At 43.9% G+C, this 21,034-nt stretch overlaps 1 protein-coding gene across 2 annotated transcripts in view; it reads right to left on the reverse strand.

The window, feature by feature from the left end:
• Positions 1-21,034, reverse strand: part of kif26ab (kinesin family member 26Ab) — a 64,241-nt gene that overhangs the window by 11,577 nt on the left and 31,630 nt on the right. The window contains exons 4-7 of one of the 2 annotated variants that reach the window (XM_086050167.1): positions 19,578-19,789; positions 4,126-4,309; positions 1,039-1,254; positions 72-165 (exon numbers count right to left, since the gene is read on the reverse strand). In XM_086050167.1, the coding sequence (XP_085906293.1) occupies positions 72-165; positions 1,039-1,254; positions 4,126-4,309; positions 19,578-19,789 (706 nt within the window). Of the gene's footprint in view, positions 1-71; positions 166-1,038; positions 1,255-4,125; positions 4,310-6,031; positions 6,749-19,577; positions 19,790-21,034 lie in introns of those variants that run through there. The other variant, XM_086050166.1, reaches the window with a different exon arrangement.

Genomic DNA, 21,034 nt, shown 5'->3' on the forward strand with positions numbered 1-21,034 from the left:
GAAAAAAAATACAACTAGATTATTTTTCAAAATTGTTCATCTCTATTTTTAAGGTGTGGGGGGGGGCTTACCAAGCTTAACTTGACCGAAGCAAAAGATGCACCCGTCGGCACCGTTCGCCACTGACTGGATGACCTCCGCTACTGTACCTGAGCACACCTCAGCCTGTGGAAAAACATCCAACACTCAAATCAATCCACAGCCACAGAGGAGCCAACAATACATCAACAAGTAGGCTTTTAAATGAACATTTATTTGGCATCGGTTAACCAAATCTTGTTTTTCATTGCTCTGCTGTGTATGCATGTTTTAATGCATTACTCATTTTTTCAATTTGTTTTAGTATAGGCCCTCTGGGGCAGAGCATGTGCAGCAGAGGCCCCCCTTCCCATACATCATGCAGCAAATAAGGCTTCTAACAGCACAGCAGCTTGCTGATACAGTTAGCCACCAGCAGTGCAGTCCCAGCGGCACCATCGAAGCACGTTGGCCTCAGCTCTGCAGTGAAAACGTTTTAGGTTTAAACTATCAGCAGCTTACTTAGGCAAACACTTGTTGCAAGTAGAGAGAATGATGAAAGATCTCTCTCCAATACACAGATGATGTCTAGCTTGAGTAATGACACTCATATTTGCACTTGCACTTATCAAGAGTTCCCCGCTACATGTTATGTTAATTGCATAATAATTGTACTTGTTATCTGCACTGACGACATAAAAGTGCGCCACCGTATGGTAAACATGTATCTGACCTTTTGTCTTTCATGTCAGTGGGTATGCTCCCCAAGGGCTGAGATTGGATATAGCGGTGAGGTTAGATATAGCTGCCGTGGATTCAAACCATTCCCCAGAGGGTTTAAAAAGCCCAGCTGTTAGGCCCACACTGGTGAGAGTGCCCCCTGACCCAGGAGTGGCATTTTTAAGCGCCTGGCCACTCCGTCACTACTAAGACGTTCCTTTACCCTTGAGAGAATAAAGCGCCACACGACACGTTCAAAAACAATTCAGACGCATACACAATGAATACATATGTACTTACTTGTGAGGCGTCCTGGGTAAAAACTGCATCAAAGGCAAATATCTTTGGGACAGCAACAGTGGCGGAGCGTCTGTGCCCTGAACTTGAGTGTGGTGGGCTGGATGCGGGATCGTAGAGGGTGACCTGCTTTTTCCTGCTGTCCACTTTCAAGAAGGACTGAGACTCTGACGAGTCTGTCGCATCCAAAGATGGGCATATACGCATCATCACTTTGACCTGGAGCCCAGAGTGAAACAAATAGCAAGGGAGACAAAAGGACAGGTTCAATTATAAAGCAAATAACAAAGCACGAAAAATGGGCAGACACGACTACACAGACGCATGTTTTCAAATTCACCAGAGAGGGAGAAAAATTACAGGCTACATTGACCATCTTTTTGCTTGGAGTGCTGACAAAAGAGAATAAATTACATAGGCATTATGAATATAGCTCAGGCTCCAAAAGGAAAGCTCAGCGCCACATTGTGCATTAACATCACGTCATCTGTATCAGGGTTGATGGACACTGAAGGTTTCCATGGAAACACTCAATCCAACATTGACTGGCAAACCCGGCAGGTCAGCCTAATGCCTAATGGTGTCAGTGCGAGGCGGCAAGGTGTGCATTGAAAGTCAAGGCATAGAGTGCTGCAGATGAATGTGTCTGAAGCAAGTGCCATGCGAGAGGATTAGCGCTCCAGCGGGGTGTTTTTCTGGACGAGGGGAAGCTCACCAGCATGGGAGCGCACAAGCATAATCCCCCCAGAGCACCTTATTCACTCTTTCTACTTTCTACTTCTCACCTCCCTCCCCTGTTGCTGTCTGTGATTGGAAAATGGAAAATCTACATTAAAAGGTTCGGAACAACAAATTTAGGGTTCACATTAGCACATTCCAAAGGCCACCATCATACCCGACCGCTATATTACCACGATATATATATATATATATATATATATATATATATATATATATATATATATATATATCGGCGCATACAAAGTACATTTATAGGGAACTGCACTCTCCACTTGCGTATGTTGTAAAGTTGGCCACTGCGAAGTGGGAACTTGGAGAGCGCCTACTGTGTGTGTGACAAACGCCCCTCCCCACCCCCAAGCCACACACATAGACTAGTTGTGCCGCGGTACTGCCATCCAAATCTCATTCTCTCTTTCAGCATCAATGCAGTTTAAAGTCAATTGAGGTTACTGCACAGCTTTAAAGTCTATTGAATTGTCATTCATTTGAAAGGTGGAGTCAATTAGCAAGGGCAGTGGTTTGGAAGGGAAGTTTGGGCAACTGTTCATGGACTTGGATATTTGTAACGTGATGCCCAGCTGGAGAGGAGTGTTGACTTCAGTCAGTTCAGCCCAGACTATGGTCTTTAACCCTGTACAAAAGCCCATTCATCTTACTACTATGGTTAAATAAATACTACTGCACATTCAGGCACCAGAGCTCTAAAACAATGTGGCTGGAAATCGCTTTCTTGCAAAGTGCATTTTTTTCACTCAGCAGGGGAGCTGTTGCCATGACTGACACATGCATATGTTGAGAATATTACATTTGCTGTGACATTTAAAGAGGGCTTCCACGCAACTCACACAGAGGCTACCAGCCAAACAAATGCCTCAGCTATATTTATGTTGGCAAAGATCGCATGCTTGAGGCCACAAAGGAATGGCTCCAGTACTTTCACACCTCAGACTGCTGTGCTAATGGCCCCTGGTTTGCTGCCCCTGGATCCCCCAACAAGTCCATTAGTGTGGTTTGGCAATCCCCAAATCAACACTGTGCCTGAGTCAAAAGTAGATGTGACCCACTTTTGCCATGACACACAGTGGAAAATTTAAAAGAGGGCCTATCAAGGAGAAAGTTAGTGGACACAGCTACTTTTATTACATAGTCAAGCAACAATGAAAGACCGATAAGCAAAAAAACTGAAAATAAAATTGCAATCGCTTTAGAATTATAACCAAGCTTTATATACTTGTTGTAACAATGCCATAAATGTTAATCACCTCTCTGGAAACAACCCCTTCGGGTAAACAGATGCACAATTTACCTCAATTTTGGACTTGTTTACAACACAGACTTAGTGTGTCTCACTGGGGAACTCACAATAAATGACCCGACAGTCTCGATACCTAGCACAAAAAAGCAAGCACTTCCTACCCAGATGGGACCGAATCTTGTTCGGGAACTTCTGTTTTATAAATACAGGACGCCAGCTCAGACAAACAATAGCCAATAAACCACAGAGGAAGAGTGATGTGTTTACACAGCTTACTTTAATGCCTTCTCCATCGCTACCAGTTTGGCTTTCAAAAAAAAAACTACTACTCGCAATTGGTGATAGTCTTTTGCCACCCTCCACTGTATTCAGTCAGAGGAATGCTGGTCTCACAAATGAGTGGATTCATGACATTCCTGCAGGCTTATCAGAATGAGAATGTTTGAGCCACAGTAAACTGCCTTCAGCATGTTGCCCAGTGCATCTCCAACCCACCTCCCCCACCCCCTCTGTTGTCTTGTGTATATTTACCTTTGTCAAGCGGAGCGATGAGGTCATGTTTTCACGACTGCGGATTTATTTACTTTCTTATCATTTATATACTTACGTGATACGTCCTGGTGTGTTTGTGTGCAGGAATAAACAGCAAGTCCCAATACTTCACAAAACATTAAAGTGGGGTGTGGCATGCACAAAAGAAGATATTGTTAAAGATCCAGGTATCGTATTCAGGGTAGTTTCATCTCATTTTTCAAATCACAGGAGCTGGCAAGCGTATCTTTTTATCCATCATTTTTCTGGCAGCAAACCACTATGAAATGTGCACTACTGCCACTTACAGACCCAAAGAGGAGGATTCATTTATGACCGTACTTTTATACTTTACTTACAGACTTTTATTAACAGCAGAATAAGTTTGAAAATGTATTCTTCTAAATACTCTGCTGCATTCCTTTTTCTGTGAAGGAAATCACCTACCTGCTAAGCTAGAAGATGTGGTTGGCCTTAAATGAGTTCAGTGTGTGGGATTGGTTGTATATTATTGTGTTTTGGGCTTGGAAGTGTGGCCCATGGTGGTGTTGGTGCCTCACCTTTCCCATCCCTGGGTTCTCTTTCACTTTGGACACGGCGCGGAGCAGGCATGGTGGGGCAGGAGGCGGCGACACCTGCAGGATGCCACTGAAGTTAGTGGGGTAGATGGAGGGCTCCTGTGGGTGGAGCAGGGAAGGCTGCTGCTTCTTCCGTTTGGAGGACAGGTTCAGCTTCTGAGCTGCCCTGCAAGGAAACAAGAACACTGAATGTAAGATCTAAAAAAAAAAATTTAAAAAGCCTTTAAATAGGCAAAGGCTCTCAGTTGAGTTTATTGATAATACCATGTCTAGCTTTTTTTCAATGTGTTCCGAGACAAAACATATTGTGTAATAACCAGAAGGCCAAGAAATTCTCTCATTTCCTCAAGAGAACAAATTCACAGAATCCATTACCAGGAAAGATGCTGTAGTTATGTGTCTTCTTCAGAGCCTATTCTGATATTTTGTCTCCCACAGGGGATCTTTGTGTACTATTAGCATAGTTGCGAAGAGCATTGATTTTATCTGGATCAAACAAACACACACCTCTCAAAGATGAGGAACAATAACGACAATTGGAAGTCTCTCCTCTGAGGTGATTAACACATAATATCTTCCTGTCTAATAATTCAAAGTGGAACATGCAGTGTTGGATTTTTTTTCCCCCCAAAGTAACCAAACCAAGTAGGCTAGCGTAAAAATGTATAATTAACTATATTTTTTTTGTCATCGCAAAATATATCTACAATATATAAGAATCCTCCTGAGAGCTACCATCTTAAAACTAACGTAACACAACCCACATTTCAGAAAGTCCTCTAATTGTTGTCTACCGTACAGAGTGTGAGACGAGGTCAACTTTTTCATCATCATCATATAGCCAATCTTGGGCATGGTATCCACTATAGGATCAAGTAACACACCCTCTGAAAATGCAAGCTGACAGAGAGGGCAATCCTTGACTGAAATTGTCTGTACTCTACAGTTGCTGTTGGGAGGCCGCATGGGAGAAGTAACACGAACAAGCGAGCCCCATTAGTCCTTCTCAGGGATCCCCCGGACAGGACTGGCGACGCTACTGCCAAAAAACACAGCCCCCTCCCTGTGTCCTGGAGTGACAACTACCACCGCCCCCCCCCTCTCAACACTCCCCTCATCGCTCGCCTCTCCACTGTACGCCCCCCTGCAGCGACAGCCCTTGAGCACAATCAGGAAACACGCTGCCGGCTGATGGAATAATTATTGCATCCAAGAGGGCTACAGGAGAAGGTTCTCCCCGGGGAGTTGCTCATGTGTGAGAAGAGCATGCCTGCTGGTTTGTGTGGATGAAAAAAAAAAAATGATGGCGGTGGAGGTGAACGTGAGGTGAAATGAAAGAAAGGTTGAAAATACACCGGGCACACGTGGATTCATGCAATACACGTTGTGTGGACTGGGAGGTATGTGCTGCCCATTGATTCAAGATAAATGTACCGCGTCTTGCACCCCTTATTCGGCATCAGATATAAGATATATCATCAATCATCAAAAAGCAACAGGAAGTACAAAGATGCGGATATTGATTTATAACTGTTGTGCAGTGTGGTGTTTTCGCAATCCAATGCGGTAAAACTTAAATTCACGCTGTACATGTAAGGAAGAACAAATGAGATTTATCGCTTTTTCACCCAAACAACAAATGCACAGGAAACGCAAAAGGAAATGAATGACTTGTCTCTTCCTCTCTTGCTAACGCTCCCCTCATCTCTTTTTCTTGGCCATGATCAGTCAATGGAAAATAAGCTGTGAGGACAGGCTCAGAGAGCTTGTCCACCTGTTCATTGCCAACACTGTGGCAATGACGTGTGCAATTTGGAAGAAATGAACAAAGCAAGGAAGGTGTCGATAAAATAAAAAAAACAAAGGCAATGCTGTGATGTATACTTACAGCTCTTTCCAATCCATTATCTAGAGGATGCTCATAGTCAGCAAATAGACACCTGATTAAGTTCAACTTTGTCTGTGATGTCAGCATTCTCCATTACTTGAACATTTTATATGCTGCCACAGTGTGGCGAGAATGGAGCGAGGCGGGGCCACTCGCCAGCCGGGGCGCCGGGGTCCTTTTCACGCCGATGACAATCATAGAGGGTCCACCTGATTTCGCACAGGGAAGACTATGCAGAGAAAGAGGAGGAGGTGTGGGCGATCTCGTAACCGAATGAGGGGGGAGCGTAGGACGGAATGGGCAAAGAGGAAGAGTACCCAGTGAGTGAGGGGGGGGGGGGCAGGTAGTCCGCAGGGCTTCTTGGAAGGAGGAAATGAGGGGTCAGGACGAGACTGAGCATCTCCTCATTTCACGCACCGCTAACACACTTCTAAAGCTTTCCATCCCTCTGCCCCCGAAAAAGTTCAGCCGCCATCCAAAGATTCAGGAATCCAGCAACAGTCTCCACACAGTTTTGCTCTCCGCCCCTTCATTCACATCCATTCTGCATTCACATCACAGGCTGCGTGGTTAATCCCCTGTGGTGGTGTGGCTGCTGATTCTGAAGTCCACGTCCTTCCCAGAGTCTGCGCTGCTCACATGCAGGAATCAGCATGCCTGACTGGGCTGCAAGATTTCCACTGGCTGGCTGGGAATGAGGAGAATTCCTAGTCTGCCTCTCGCTCCTTCTACTACCGGAGAAATTCTGGCAGCTGTCCTGCTATGCTTCTCTCTCTCTCTTTCTCCCTCTCTCTCTCTTTCTCTCTCTCTCTCTCTCTCTCTTTTTTCGCCAGCCCATCCCCTTTTCCCTTCAACAGCCAGACGGAGTGGCAGCTCACTCGATTGCTGGCTGCTTGCGGCGCAATTTGGGAGTACTGTTTTTCTCTACAAGTACGCGCACGCACACATGCACACACACGTACGCACACACAGGCTCCTATAACCCCAATGCGCGCGCACGCATACGGTGCACCCCACAGCACGTCAGATGAATACTTAATGCTCACAGGAGCCCTCTCTTCTTTTAGGGTCCCACACTTCAAACAGATTTGGTTAGTATGCCTACAGTACATGCGGGTGAGTGTGTTGGTGTGGTAAGTCATTACATTATATGCACGTTTGTATTTTGCCTTTGTTGCAGGATGCAATCAACTAGGCGTTATTAACCCATTCAGTACCAGACTTTTTCAGACCCATTGTGAAATGACATGTAAATATGTCATTGGGATGGGATGAGTTAAAAGCAAACTCATTCAATCCCAAAGACATATTTATACATCTTTTCACAGTCCGGCCATTCCATCCCAGGAATTTGTTTCTATTTTTTTCAAACGTTGGGGTAAAAGAGGGTTCTGAAAATGTCTGGTACTGAATTAATCAAAAGGACTAGACGCGCAGATGAGGAAGGATATACTTAGAAGCACCTAAATGGATAACCTGAATGAGGAATTCTGCGACGAAATGAAAGCGAGATGGCAAAGACATTGAACGAGTGACATCATCGAGGGACAGATTGATGCCGGGCCGTGAGAATGAGTGCAGTCAGTCAACGGTCAAGGGTAGAAAAAGGAGAATGAAAGCCTGCGCGTGGGCGAGAGTGCCCTGTATTCCCCGGGCTGCCAATTTAGCACGGAGCTCCCTGGGCCGCCGACCAACCAGTCTTGTTGGAGAGCGTCCGACAGAGCGAGTGCGAGTGCTGCCAGATGAAAGAACATTCAGCACAAATATACACACACTCTCTCTCTGCACCTCGCCCCTTCTGACACAGTGCCCCTTTTATGAACTTGGATGGATTGACTATGGAAGCAGAGAAGAGAAAAAAAAAAAAAAAATCCAGACCGCTGCCTACCTATTTGCCGAGCACAGAATTGTAATGAAGCGGTTTGATGTATCACGTAACCTTTAGCTTCCAAGCCGCCGCACGCTTCTCTGTGCTGTTTTGTAGCATGTCCAACTTAATTTGCCTCAGGGGCTTATTTCAAAGTGCAGGAGTCGTCTCTCCCCTCAAGCTTTGCCGCATGCTTCCAATTCCCTTGTATCCTGTTGGGCCCTGATTGCCAAGCATCCACATGGAAGACAATACTAATGTGAACATTGCTCACACTGACAGGCTAACCAGTCATTATTAGACTAATGCTGCTCCCCTCAGTGAGATTTCAAGTGTTATATGTCAAGATGACGTCACATTTGGGAGTGGTCACAATTGGAAGTGCCCTGATAGCATTTCAGCTTCATCACTGTCTCCTAATGAACAGAAGTCAGAGGCAGATAATGATTGCTGCTTAAAGAAATGACCGAAAAGAAAGATGGGATGTAAAGGAAAAAAAAATCCTCTTTGTTGGAGGAGAATCATCAGGATCGTGTCCTCTCTTGCTGAAGGAGTCACAGTGGGGAAGAAAGGAGCAGAGAAAACGAGTGTTTAGCCTAGCTGCCCCCCCTTAAAGCTTCACTTTTGCCCGCTGTCGCTAATGGCGCCAGCCCGCTTTTCAGCCATTGTCAAATTACCAAGAGAAATTCCTCAGCCCCAGAGAATCATTAGTTGCTTGCACCCATTACCTTGTTTGTGCAAATGTGTGTCTGTGTTCCCCACGCCAGCTGTACAGATCTTCATGTAGGCCTTTTCTGGAGCTAATTACCATGTTGGCCACATTTACTATCCTTGACATTTCCTTTCGGTGATTCTGCCTTTTTTGTCCCTTTGTAGACATGCAGAGATCAGATCAGTGAGAGCGGTATCAGACTGTGCACAGCACATGCTCACGGTGCAGCTGATTAGCTGTCCAGCATGGCTCTTCATGAATGGAAACGGGAATTTTGAGCACCAGCCAGCCTCACCGCTGTGCAGTGATAATGACTACAGCACAATGCTTCAGACTCGCTCGCATTTGGAGACATTCCGAATTTGTCCGGGATTTATTAAAGGAATGTTCTACTGGCTCACAAAACCATGTTGTTAGCAGGATAGGCAACCAAAATGCCAATTCAGCAGATTGACTGAGGAGGATGTGCGCTAGTCTTTCAGGTGAGGTGCTGTGTTTTGGAGAATCAATAGGAGGAAACCTCCCCTGAGCTAAAATCACTACACACTGTCTTATTGATGGGCTGCCCTTGACACAATCAAACAACATTTTGGCCCAAAGATGTGCAGGGGGATAACATAAATGCAGCATGAAATGAAGGAGAGCTACACACAATGTAGCAGATTCAAACAATGCGGACTAGTATGGCTCCTATTCAAATAGGTGACATAATCTGCATATCTACGCTAGACTACAAATGAGCATGATGCCGCATGACCCGGCCAATGCCACGCTTCAGTTGTGGTTCAGCATTCATGACAACATGTCCACATATTCATACAGTTGATCCAGCCAAGAGTTTGGAGCAGCAAAGGCCACCCAGTAAAGATTGACATGGAGCAAATAATTGAGATTAATCAGGAAATGTACAGCTTTGGGTTAGTAAAAGTAAAGCTAGCATAGCATTAGTCGCACAATGGGAGAGAACAGACGTTAGAGAAAAGACACAAAGCTTTGTTGTGAGCGTAGTGAGCTTTATGATCCTCCTTATGAGGGCTCACCTGCAATCATGAGACCAGCAGTACAAACATTTATTTTCTGACTTCCTCTTCCTTTTCCTAATTCACTAAAAACAAACAATGCCTACGACCACAACATCATAAACACAGCGATTCATCCTTCGAGTGTTCAAACAAGTGGCATACATCTGTTATTTCACTTTCCCAAGTCAATATTTCATAAACCGAGAAAAAAAAGAAAAACAACATCTTTCCAACCATTTTGAAATGATGGCAATGAAGGGAGAACTAACAATCTTATCTGTTGCTGAGTGAATGTTATCACTCCCAAGCATGGATGATTCTAACTGCCTGCCTGCCTGTTTTCCTCCAGCCTGTGCGTAGTCTGTCATCTCTCCAGTGTCAGTTTACACAGGAAAAAGACCAACACCTCCAGGCTAAGATTTATTAGCAATAGATAATCCCAATAGTACCCGCCTATAGGCCGGTCCGCCTCTGATTTTAAACGGGCTTCCGTCAGCGATTCTGAATGCAAACTTCAATATCTACGTATAGGTTAAATATCCACTGAATTTCTTGTTGCCTCATTGATATTTTTTCTCTCAAATGAGGATCCACGCCAACAAGCTGAAGAAGTACACTGACTTCAAAGAAATCCACAGAAAGTGGAAGCTTTCCTCTGATGAACCTACAGTAGAGAAAGCTAAAAGCTATCATTATTATTATTATTACTATTATTATTATTATTATTATTATTATTTTTAATAATAATCATATATTATAAAGACTTTATTTAATATTGTTTTAGTTATAGCTACATTGTTGAACAATTTGCACATTTGTAATACTTTTTAATATTACATATTACATACACAATATTGTATTTGTATTTGTATTTGTATTGTATTTGTATATGTATTTGTGTATCTTGGCAGGGACCGGCTGGGTCTCGCTCGCTTAATCCCTTGAAATGCATTTTTAGTGTGTGTGAACGCTTATCTGCATTTTGATTGGCTGTAATCGGCGACGTCACGACATGGTGCAACAGTGTAACCGATTCAAATATCAGGCTTGGCCACTCATGATAACGAGATCCAAACCTCGCACGCTGTGCGAGAGTTCACTCGTGTTTCGCCGCATGAGTCGGTGTGCGGCAGCCTTTCAAAGTTTCAAACGTTGCACCTTTTATCTGAGCAGGCCTCATCAGTTCATGCAACAGACTAGTCAGAAGTGGGCTGGTGCTGTCCTAACTAGCCTGGGAAAGAAGAAAACGTCTTCCAAGACAAACGGAACAGACCACCTGCGATTGAGTCAATGCAACTGAGATTGTTAAATGTTAACAGCCAAGGTTGTACACCATTTGTTACTCTTGAAACCTCTCAACATTGGTGAATGTATAGGGGGAAGTGATCAAAAAACGTACGCATGAGAGTAAAATCTGAGACGATGGAATAAGAGAAACAGTCCAAAGACAGTGACATTTAAAGTAAGATGAAGAAGAAAAGCTGTGAGAAAAAGCAGCTGAGTCTTCTCATGTATTGGCTCGGTGCCAGTGAGGCTCCACCAATGCGGCACTACTGTAATTTTATGCCTGAGAAGGAAAAATTGATCATTGAGGCTTTGACGCAGCCACCTTGGAATCTTATTTTCCCCCTCAAAATGGTATTCCCCAGCTGGCCAAGAATAAATTGAACAGTTGGTGCAAAAACTCATCAATATTCAGGAAAACCTGGTTTGGTGTAATGACAGATTAGAATAAAGAGCCATTAGTCGGATTAACCCGAGATTGTATTAACATGGATATAAGACAAATATCTCTTTTGCATTGAGACTTAAATACTCACACAGTGCTCAAAGTGTACAAAGGCGAAGTGTGTTTCCATGGGGAATGATTTGAGTACTTAAATGCACCATGTGGATGTGTGACCCTCCTTGCTGTAACTTTCTGGCTTTTGTAGGTGTTTCCTGCTCTCCTCGTAAAGCCTTCCAGGCCACAAAGCTCTCTCGACTAGACAACCATCTTAATGAGGGCTTAAGACCAGTAAATGAGGGACATTTGGGGGCAAAAGTCAGGGACTATAGTTCTATTTACAGTTCATTTTATTGTTTCCACTAATGTGGCCTTAAATAGGCTGAACATTAGGTCATGGAGGAGCAGACAAAAAAAAGGGCACTAGCTCTGTAGGACCCAATTGTCAGTCGATGAGATGAAGAAGCCAATTTCAAGCCCTAAAGGAAAGAAATAGAAATACAGGCAATGAGAGTCAACGATAAAGCCTTAGCTTTTGACCCCCTTTAGTTTGTGGGTGACTAAATTGTAGCTCTGCACGTTAGTTGCTGTATACAACTATTGCGGGGGGGTTGGGGGGATCAGCACAAAAATGCACTTTTCATCTGACGGGTGACAGATGATAATGAAGACGTATTCTCCTTGGATTGTGCAGACTGCTGTTTATCCCACCCACTACCTCACCTTCACCCCCAGCCGCCCTGGCACCGCTGACAAAGATTAACAGCTGCTTTCATCCCTTCCTGTGCATTCACACCCTGCTCCTGCGCACTCTGCACCCGCTATTTCGGCTGTGCTGATCCCCGCGGCTGCAGGGAATCATCTGGAACGACTTCACACACTCGGTACACATGTTGAACTCGGATTCAACCGCCATTCCCACCCACACCTTCCCGTTAAAACCTCAGGATGAGCGTCATTGCTCACTTCACCGATACATGACTAACTATTTGCAGTCTAGGGAATGTGTGTAGCGCTTTCAGAGTTATAAAGAAAAAAACATGAAAATGTTATTTTTTTTCTTTTTTATATTAAATGCTCACATTTGTGTTTATCTTAGAAAAATGCCACGTATCCGAGTGGTACGTGATGATTGTGGAAGTGACAGCTTCTGCCCCATGCACTTTGTTTTTTCATTAATCACTTGCAACCAAGGAGAGACACCCAGTGGTTATTTATTTGAATGTCCACTTAAAGGCTATCACAACAAAGTGGCCTGTGGGCCGCAAAGATCATTTCAGTGATTAATCAGTGGGTCCAGAGGGCTACAAGGCAGTAAGGAGAGGGGAGTTTGAACATGTGTTTATTCATCTTTCATGTATATCTGAGCTAATAGGCAGTCTAATAAATGCTGCAGGCGTTCAAGTCTGCTACAAGGAGCCATACCGAGCCATGGTCGCAGATTAGAAAGGTGAAAAGCTCAAGAGGAACATAGCATAGCATGCAGATGAAACAATGAATATTCAACCGTGGCAGACGAGCCGCGCTACTTATTGTACTTATTGTTTATTATGTATTGTTTTGTAAAGTGCTTTGTTACAGCTCTGGCTGTTATGAAATGCGCCATATAAATAAAATTGTATTGTATAAGTCAAGAAGATGATCCTGTATCACACACGCAGTAACACAGGCCAAGCCACTTAATGTGTACTGCGGAGAATGTTTTTTTTTTTTTTTTTTTTTGCATCTACTGCCAGCTCTCACGTATCGGGTCGTGAACAGATTACAGAATAATCCTGCATTCAGAAAAGCAGATGGGAAAAAAGCTTTACTGCGGCTTTTAGTTTGACACTGCACACATCTAAATAGCTTCGAATATCTGAACAAGACTTTATTCATTCTCAAAGGTCGTGTGATATTGAGAGTCTATTTGCCTAAAAAGTATCCACGCTAAAGCACCCTCATTATTGGACTCCAATCTGATGTTTTATACTGAAATTGATTAATTAAAAGGTGCTGTGATGATATTGAAGAGTTTCCTTTCAGAAGCTGTTGCTGATGAGTTCAGTGCAGAGTGGCCTGCCCTGACAAAGGTCGTATCCTCAGTGGTAACCTGAGCTGGGACTTTCCCATTGATGAACATGTTGTGTGTGTTTTCCAGAGAGAAACGTTTGGGGAAATCAATCGACAAGCACTGATTAGGCAGCTATCAGCAATTCATAGAGAACAGAAGGACGGCGGTGATGCTGCATACTGAGCAGTGATGCATGAATAGTATGTCACGAGCCATGTTTGTTTCTGTGAATGGGAGCATATTAAAGCCAGGGAGCGCTCTGGGGATCAGAGGCCAATGGGACTTATTTTGCATGTGCACATAATAGGTCATCCAATTCCACAAATGCATATCCCATTGCATGTGCTAAAGCACTTTAGCGCAACATTATCCTGAAACACTCTCGCACTGTATGATAACAATGTGCATTTGCATGACACCTGTCACCGACACTAAAACAGTTTGGAGGGTAACCCACACAGCTGTGAGATCCGATATCCATTCAGAGCAACAAATCAGCTGAACTGAGCATGGTAACTAACAGTCCCGTTTCCAGGGAATCAGTAGGGTTTGACTCTTTTTTTTTTCTCCCGCCCATTTTTGTCTTTAACAGGGTCAACAGCTCATCTGCTCCGGAACACTTTTTAGCACCTCTTTTGGTGTACCACACACAGTAAAGAAAGAAAGCAAAAAGCAGGATTTACATTGATGCCCTGACACTATTTATTGCTCACAGATAGCTGACCATGCTTTGCAGGCAGGACCAATGTTGCCACAGCAAGAAAAAAAATAACCATTACCACGTTCAACTGGCTACACATATTTAAATGTTTTTATCACTACCAATCCACCAATATAAGACAAAGGAATCCCTATGTTGGGTGACAACTAAGTACAAAAGTCCTCTCATGACGCCACATGTGAAAGGAATCTATAAGGAGTGCCATGCTTCTTCCTCTCCGCGCAGGGTTGAGTCCACACAGCCCCGGGGTGAGCACATCGCCTCACGTCAGCACTTCAGCTCTTTTGTTTGTCAGACATCCACCCTCTGCATGCCATGTGAGTGGGCCAGACAGACTTACTGACTCAGAGGTTTATCTGGGGGGGAACAAGAGAGAGAGCGCACACGCAAGCCGCATCAAACACCCCGCTTTGGTTCTCGCTTGCAGGTTGGCGATGACAGGCGCAAGTGATACCCTGCTGGCCGTCACAATAGCATGCATCAGCCTGCTGCTGCTGAACGGGTAACTGTTGCACCATGTTATCCAAGCAAAGAGAGACACTGACAGAAAGCATGCATCAAATTCAGCACCAACAAAGAATCAAAATCTGAATTACCAACTGAGAAACAAGAAGATCTGTGGGTAGATTAGCAATCAGATGAGGGTTGTCGAAGGATTTGTCCTTGACACAACAAGGCCAAGCTGGAGCTCCATTAACACGTCAGCCTTGGCAAAGCCCAGCTGGGCTTGGATGGAATCACACCTGCGTATTTGGATGAGCAGCCCCTACACAGCTTCAGTTGGTGCAGACATTTGTGTTTGGCACTGCACGGTTAGCATCCATTAATTCCGCCATGTTGTTTGCAGTAAAATCGCAGTCAGTGTTCTAGCCAATGGTGAAAAAAGACCAATACAGCAGAGCAAACACACCATCTCAAATTCCACCCACTCCGTACTTCTGACTGAAGCATTTGCTGCCCTGGGCATGTGTGCTCGCCTTCAACAGATTGATATGAATCATTTCTCATTTGTCAGGTGGTTGAGGTGGCTGTGTTAACATTACACCACCATCTCAAAAGAGCGCCAGCATTTCAGCAGTGTGTTTTCTGCTATGCTATACATTCTGCTCACACTCTTGCCCCAGTAGAGGAATCCATCTTGCGGTGGCTTGACAACACAACCATTACCCTCTCACCTCCAGGGAGCAGACAGTCTCAGCCTCAACTATGCAAAACTGCACAGTAGAGAGAGAGGGCTAGAGCAGATAGAAACATACTTTTGAAAAATCAAAAGAGCAGTGTGCGGGAACAAGAAATGAAGGAAAAATTAGACCACAAAAATAACAGAGGCATAACAAAGACAAGTAAGAGGAATGTTGCGTGTGACCACAACTTACAGTTATTTAACACCTTAGTGTTAAATCGAATATTCTTCCCAACATTTGCACATCTCCGGTTCCTGATGCTGTTAGAAGCGAGGCCGAGCTGGCTTTAATTTACAAGCACACTGCTCCATCCTTTTATTCCTCTCATCTTGGTCCACACTCACTCAGTGGACCTCTGTATTCCACATAATTTGCCCCGCCTACTTGTCAGGTGTCATGATGTCAACTGTCAATCACACTGCAGCCAACCAAATAGCACTGTACTCACTTGTCTGCCTTTCTATATAAAGATACCACCAACATGAGATAAGTCAACAAAGGCTGACTACCCTCTTCCTCACTATACTAGACTATTGAAAAAAAAAAAGTATTGGGACATTCTTGCCATGATGCCTCCAAGAACTGGAACTGGAAGCCAATAGGCAACCGCTCTCTCTTTTGCAGTTACATCTTACATGTTTCGAGCAAGAATTTCTGTGAAATTTTAGTGTGAGTCCGTGGGAATTGTCCATTCATCCAGATGAGTGTTTATTAGGGATGAAACGATTAATTGGAAACCGGTTTAAAATCGTTAATTCGAAAATCGAGTTGATTACATTCTAGAAAATGATGTCGTGAAACGTTTTTTCATTCCAGATACATAGCACATTTTGAATAGTGAATCGTTACATCCCTAGTGTTTATAAGGTTTAAATTCACTGATCTTGGCTGACAAATTCTGTTGAAGTTATTCAAAAGGTGTTTAATGGGGTTGAGGTCCAGGTTCTCAAATTTTTCCACTGCTGGATCAGAAAAGGGCCTTCCACAAACGGAAAAAGCCCAACCCAAAAGGGTCCATTTATTAAAGGGATACAGTATGTTTCAGTCAATACATACCCATAGTGTATATCATTGCACAATACATGATGAAAGCTAACGCTAATACAACTACACGTTATCACAGTTAGAGGAACACACATTCTACCATCTCGCCACTTCTATACACAGTTCTAATAGATGAAGAGAAGCTTATCCCTCCATCGGACTATATTACACCCGAGTGATGTGGAGAGGCCTATTCAAATGTCCCAATTTTCACTGGAAAATCAGTCAGATTTCATTTGTAAAAGCCAATGACGTGTTTCTATGGTTACTCAGAGCAGTTAGGAGGACGAGGCACAGGCAGGCAGGCACAAACGCACAAAAGTGAGTTTGCACAAGAATGATGACTGAATGGCCCCCTGCCACACTTACGGGAAGATTCCTTGTGTACAGTCAGTCATTAGCAAACAACATTCACCTGGGCAGCAGCTGCAGAGCAGGTACAATAAACCATCTTCCTCCTGACACTCCTCCAGGGTCACATTCCAGCAAACAGCTGTCCCGGCCGTGCCCCTGCAACACTGATGCCACCTATGCAGTCTCTGGCCGTGAATTCAAAGTAGGTACAATGAAGGCCCGCAAAACTGTATTTCATCGCTCAGCGATTGTTTTTCATGGGTTTTTACAGTACTGTATTCAGCCAAGTTCGACTTCAGTAATTGCCATATGCTTATTTATGTTACCCCGTTTGTGGTGTTTTGCGCTATATTAGCATGAAGTGAGTTGACTTACATTACATTAAAGTTACAAGGGACGAAGGGTATATTTTTTTAATTTCATATGCTTTCACAGATTTTCACTCCTATCACTCATCATCATCTGACAATGGTTATAATAAGATTGCCAAGTTATATGGACTGCACACTAACAGAAGACTCTAAGATCGCGGGAGTTGTCTTGAGTAAGAATGAGCAGATAAGCAGAATATATTGAAAGCTGAGCAGTCCGTTCCTCCCTGTAGCTTCCCCACCGAGAAATCCCGTGGGCCTTATGGGTAATAAACACACCTTCACAATCAGCAGGTGTTAATGGAACAGGAATATGGGAATAGAGGCAGCAGTTATTTCCACAGTTTCGCTCCTGCTGTGAGCTCCGCCTGGTTTCATTACACAACGTTGTGTCAATATACTAATCATATGCTCCGTCACAAGGCAATCAGTGCTTACCGTGCTAGTCAGCTGAACACAAGGCTCTAAATTCATTAGCCGCACTCCCCAGCTGTACATGCACACACACACGTGCATGCACCCCTACACGCACGCACACACACACACACACACACACGCAATGATATGCACAGCAGCCAGTCTGTGTTTGACCCTTGACACGTCCTGTTTCCATGCAACTGTCGAGTCAGTCTAATTGCTCATTGCTGACCCTCTGTGTCTTCCTGGCTTTTATGCCTCTTTGCAAAATTGTTAGGGAGGGGAAAGGGCGAAAGAGAGATTTTATTTCTCTAAAATATGATTCAGCTGACTTCAACATGGGCAAAAAAATGTGGACATAGTGTATGTTACTGATCTGTGCAAGAAATTGTGATTGCTGCGCTTGATGGTTATCCCATTCAAAGTAAACAATACATTAATTAAGAGGAAGATATTTCATCATGGAGAGGTTGAATTGTTATTACAAAGAAAAAGCCAACAATGTTCGGTGTTTGTTTCTCACTATAATACAAAAGCAAGAGCAGCGCAACCGAAACGAATTGTATTCTGATTAAAAATTCATTTGCAAGTGAAATGTTGTAGGTGAATGTCAAACAAATGTCCAAGGAGCCAGCAACTGTTTGATTATTCAGCTTCACCATCCCGGTGCTGTGGATTTGCACACAAATCCCACTAATTGTATCTTTCCAGAACAAAACGGAATACTAATCAGATATGGGTTTTTCAATCAAGTCTCAAAGCTAAAGGACACTAATTTCTTTGAATATTTTTTTTCTCGTCATTGTGAAAACACAGAGGAGTTCAATTTTAATCAGCGTTTAGGATGTTACGACGGCGAGAAGGAGATAATGATTACAATAATATTTTGCTAGTTAGCAACAGCTGCATAGGGTCGGGAAGCTTCAAACCAACCACAATGCATCTCTAACACCCTTTTTTGTATGTGCGGAATGTTGTTCATAGCATCGTAACACTTCTCCTGGCCAAGTAAAACACCAGATTCCTGCCAAGCAAATTATCTTTGGGATCAAACGAAAGGTGGAACCTTTCATTGTACTTCCATCTGTACCTCCTCTAACCCACCAGGACCTGCTGCAGCGGAAAAAACAGATTCACCTCACCCTCTTATTTTCCCCGTGCTTGGTCCAAACTGTCTGACTGGTACTTGCTCATGATCATAATCTTTTTGTGGTTCGCTCCAACGAAAACATGACAACATATAAATCAGCGTTCCGAATCAACCCTGTGTCACACCTCACTGCTGTCCCGGCCGTTGCTCTTAGAACAGAAAGGGAGATGCACAGGAAGTTGGTGGACCTGGAATTCCCCTGCAAATTGAAGGCCCCATACAATCCCTTCTGATTCCTACTGGAGTTATTCACTCGCCCCCCCCCCCATCGGTGATGCCCCACGGGTTTCTTGTCACGGTTCCTTCACTGGTTTCCTCTCCCTCATGTGGTGCTTCAATAGTCCCCGTGCATCATTCTGAGCAGGTTTCACTATTGGCAACATTCACCATGTGTACAGCACCCCTCGGAGAGAAGAGGTAGCGAACGTATGCCCTGACCAACCTGCCAGGGAATTTGTCAGTGACAAGCTCCAATTACAATAGCAACCTGGCAAATGTTTGGAAGTTTATAAAGTGAGGGAAAAAAAATAAATAAATAACAAAACGGAAATTAAACATGAAATACCTCAGGACAATACACAGCTTAACCTAAGCCCATTCGTGAGACACTCCCTCCTCACATCCAATTATGTAATTCTATTATGCATTCATGGGCACTGGTGCCTGTAAACTGAAGGTTCATTTAAATTTGTGATGGAGCGTGTCCCACTGAATGCCGTCATTCAACCATGGCCACAACATCACCCTGGAAGCCGTGGCCCACATTAAAGTTAACGCCATGAACCAGCAGCTTCAAGGGCGGCGAGTCCGTGCATAACACACCTGCGGTTTGCATGCACGTGTGTCCTCCATGCACATTTTCCTTAAACAACAGCTTCATCTTGTCAGTCAACATTTGGATGGCAGCCTGGGGGGAGGTGCTCACCTGATGAAGAAGGAGGCCGTGGCAGATGAGGAGGGTGTGATGGAGCTGGATGCACTGGTGACGGGGGTAGGGAGCCCCGTTTGCACGTGGCCTCTGAGGCGACACGGCGTCAAGGTGCCGCTCTTGGTAGTGCTGCCGCTGCTGGTTATGGTGGTGAGCGGGGTCGCGGAGGTTGTGACATTTCTGCAGGCGTCCCCCATCAAGCTTTGGGCCTGTTGGCACATAGACACCGATCAAAGACCACAATCTTCACCTCCTTCCACTCCATTTACTCCCCCCTCTGCCGAGCTGTGCTACAGATGAACGGACAGATGCTGCAGCCAGTGTCGCTTAGCTGGAGTCAGCAGCCTTGACTGCTGAAAGCGAACAGCAACAACGGTGCCATTCATCGTTTTTTGGCTTATTGGTGTAGTGTACTGTGATGAAGTAATGACCCACATTTTATTTTTAATGACAGAAAATATGATTAACTTCACTAGGCTTACATATAGCTTTACCTTGTATTCTACGTATCATGAATTATTTAGAATTTTTTGACTATTAAGCAGTGTAAACAAATAGCCAAATCATGGACCAAACCACCACCGTGGAGAATCACTGTAAGCACGTCACAATATCATCTCTGTGCGTCGGTATTTTGTAAAAAAAAATTTACAAAACAAAGCTGACATGTCAACATGTCATCTATAGTGTACCGCTAATGCGAAATGAGAACCACACATGATTGGAGGTCAGCAAACATCTGTTTTGTTTAGTTTCAACAGGAATGCCTTGAGGTGGGATCGCCTAAACTTTGACTGTGGTATTTCAAATTTCCCAGCAGTCTGGAATGCAGTACAAGACTTTGATTGACAACACAACAGCTCAAGAAGACCACGTGGATATATAAATACATGGAAATGTCATGTATATGCAAATGGTGGTTATACTTGTATTGAATTATTGTTTTTGTATGAGAAGCTCACAGAGCTTAACAAAGCCGCTCCTTGATTTTGTGGGACAATGATCAACAGCAGCTGACAAAAACTGGATTCCCAATAAAGAAAAAAACGTACTGACATACACACTCTGTGCAGCCTAAGATATTTGGAAGGACATTGTATGTTGTAAGTATTTCAGGCCTTGTGCATTTACCACCTCGGTGTTTACCCTAAATTCAAGTTTAGGTAACTAACATCCTTCGCAATCATTTTTATTAAGTGTGCTACCTTAAACTGTCCGACATTTGTTCGTACAAACTTGCAGCTGCACTATTTTTATGGAGAACCTGACATGAAAGCTATATATCAGGGTGCGAGGACATATTTACGTACATTGTGATATTCACATGAGAGTCCTGGCTATCGTACTGCAAAGTGCTGCTGCTGTTTGCTTCACAAGCATATATGATATTAAAGCTTGGCTGGATGATTTAAACAAGTTTTCAAAAGGGCCAGCAGGGATTGTTCACAGTGGGT

Source organism: Filicampus tigris, chromosome 13 (genome assembly GCF_054856515.1).
Source record: "Filicampus tigris isolate MCC_2025a chromosome 13, RoL_Ftig_1.0, whole genome shotgun sequence".
NCBI classification, from domain to species: domain Eukaryota; kingdom Metazoa; phylum Chordata; class Actinopteri; order Syngnathiformes; family Syngnathidae; genus Filicampus; species Filicampus tigris.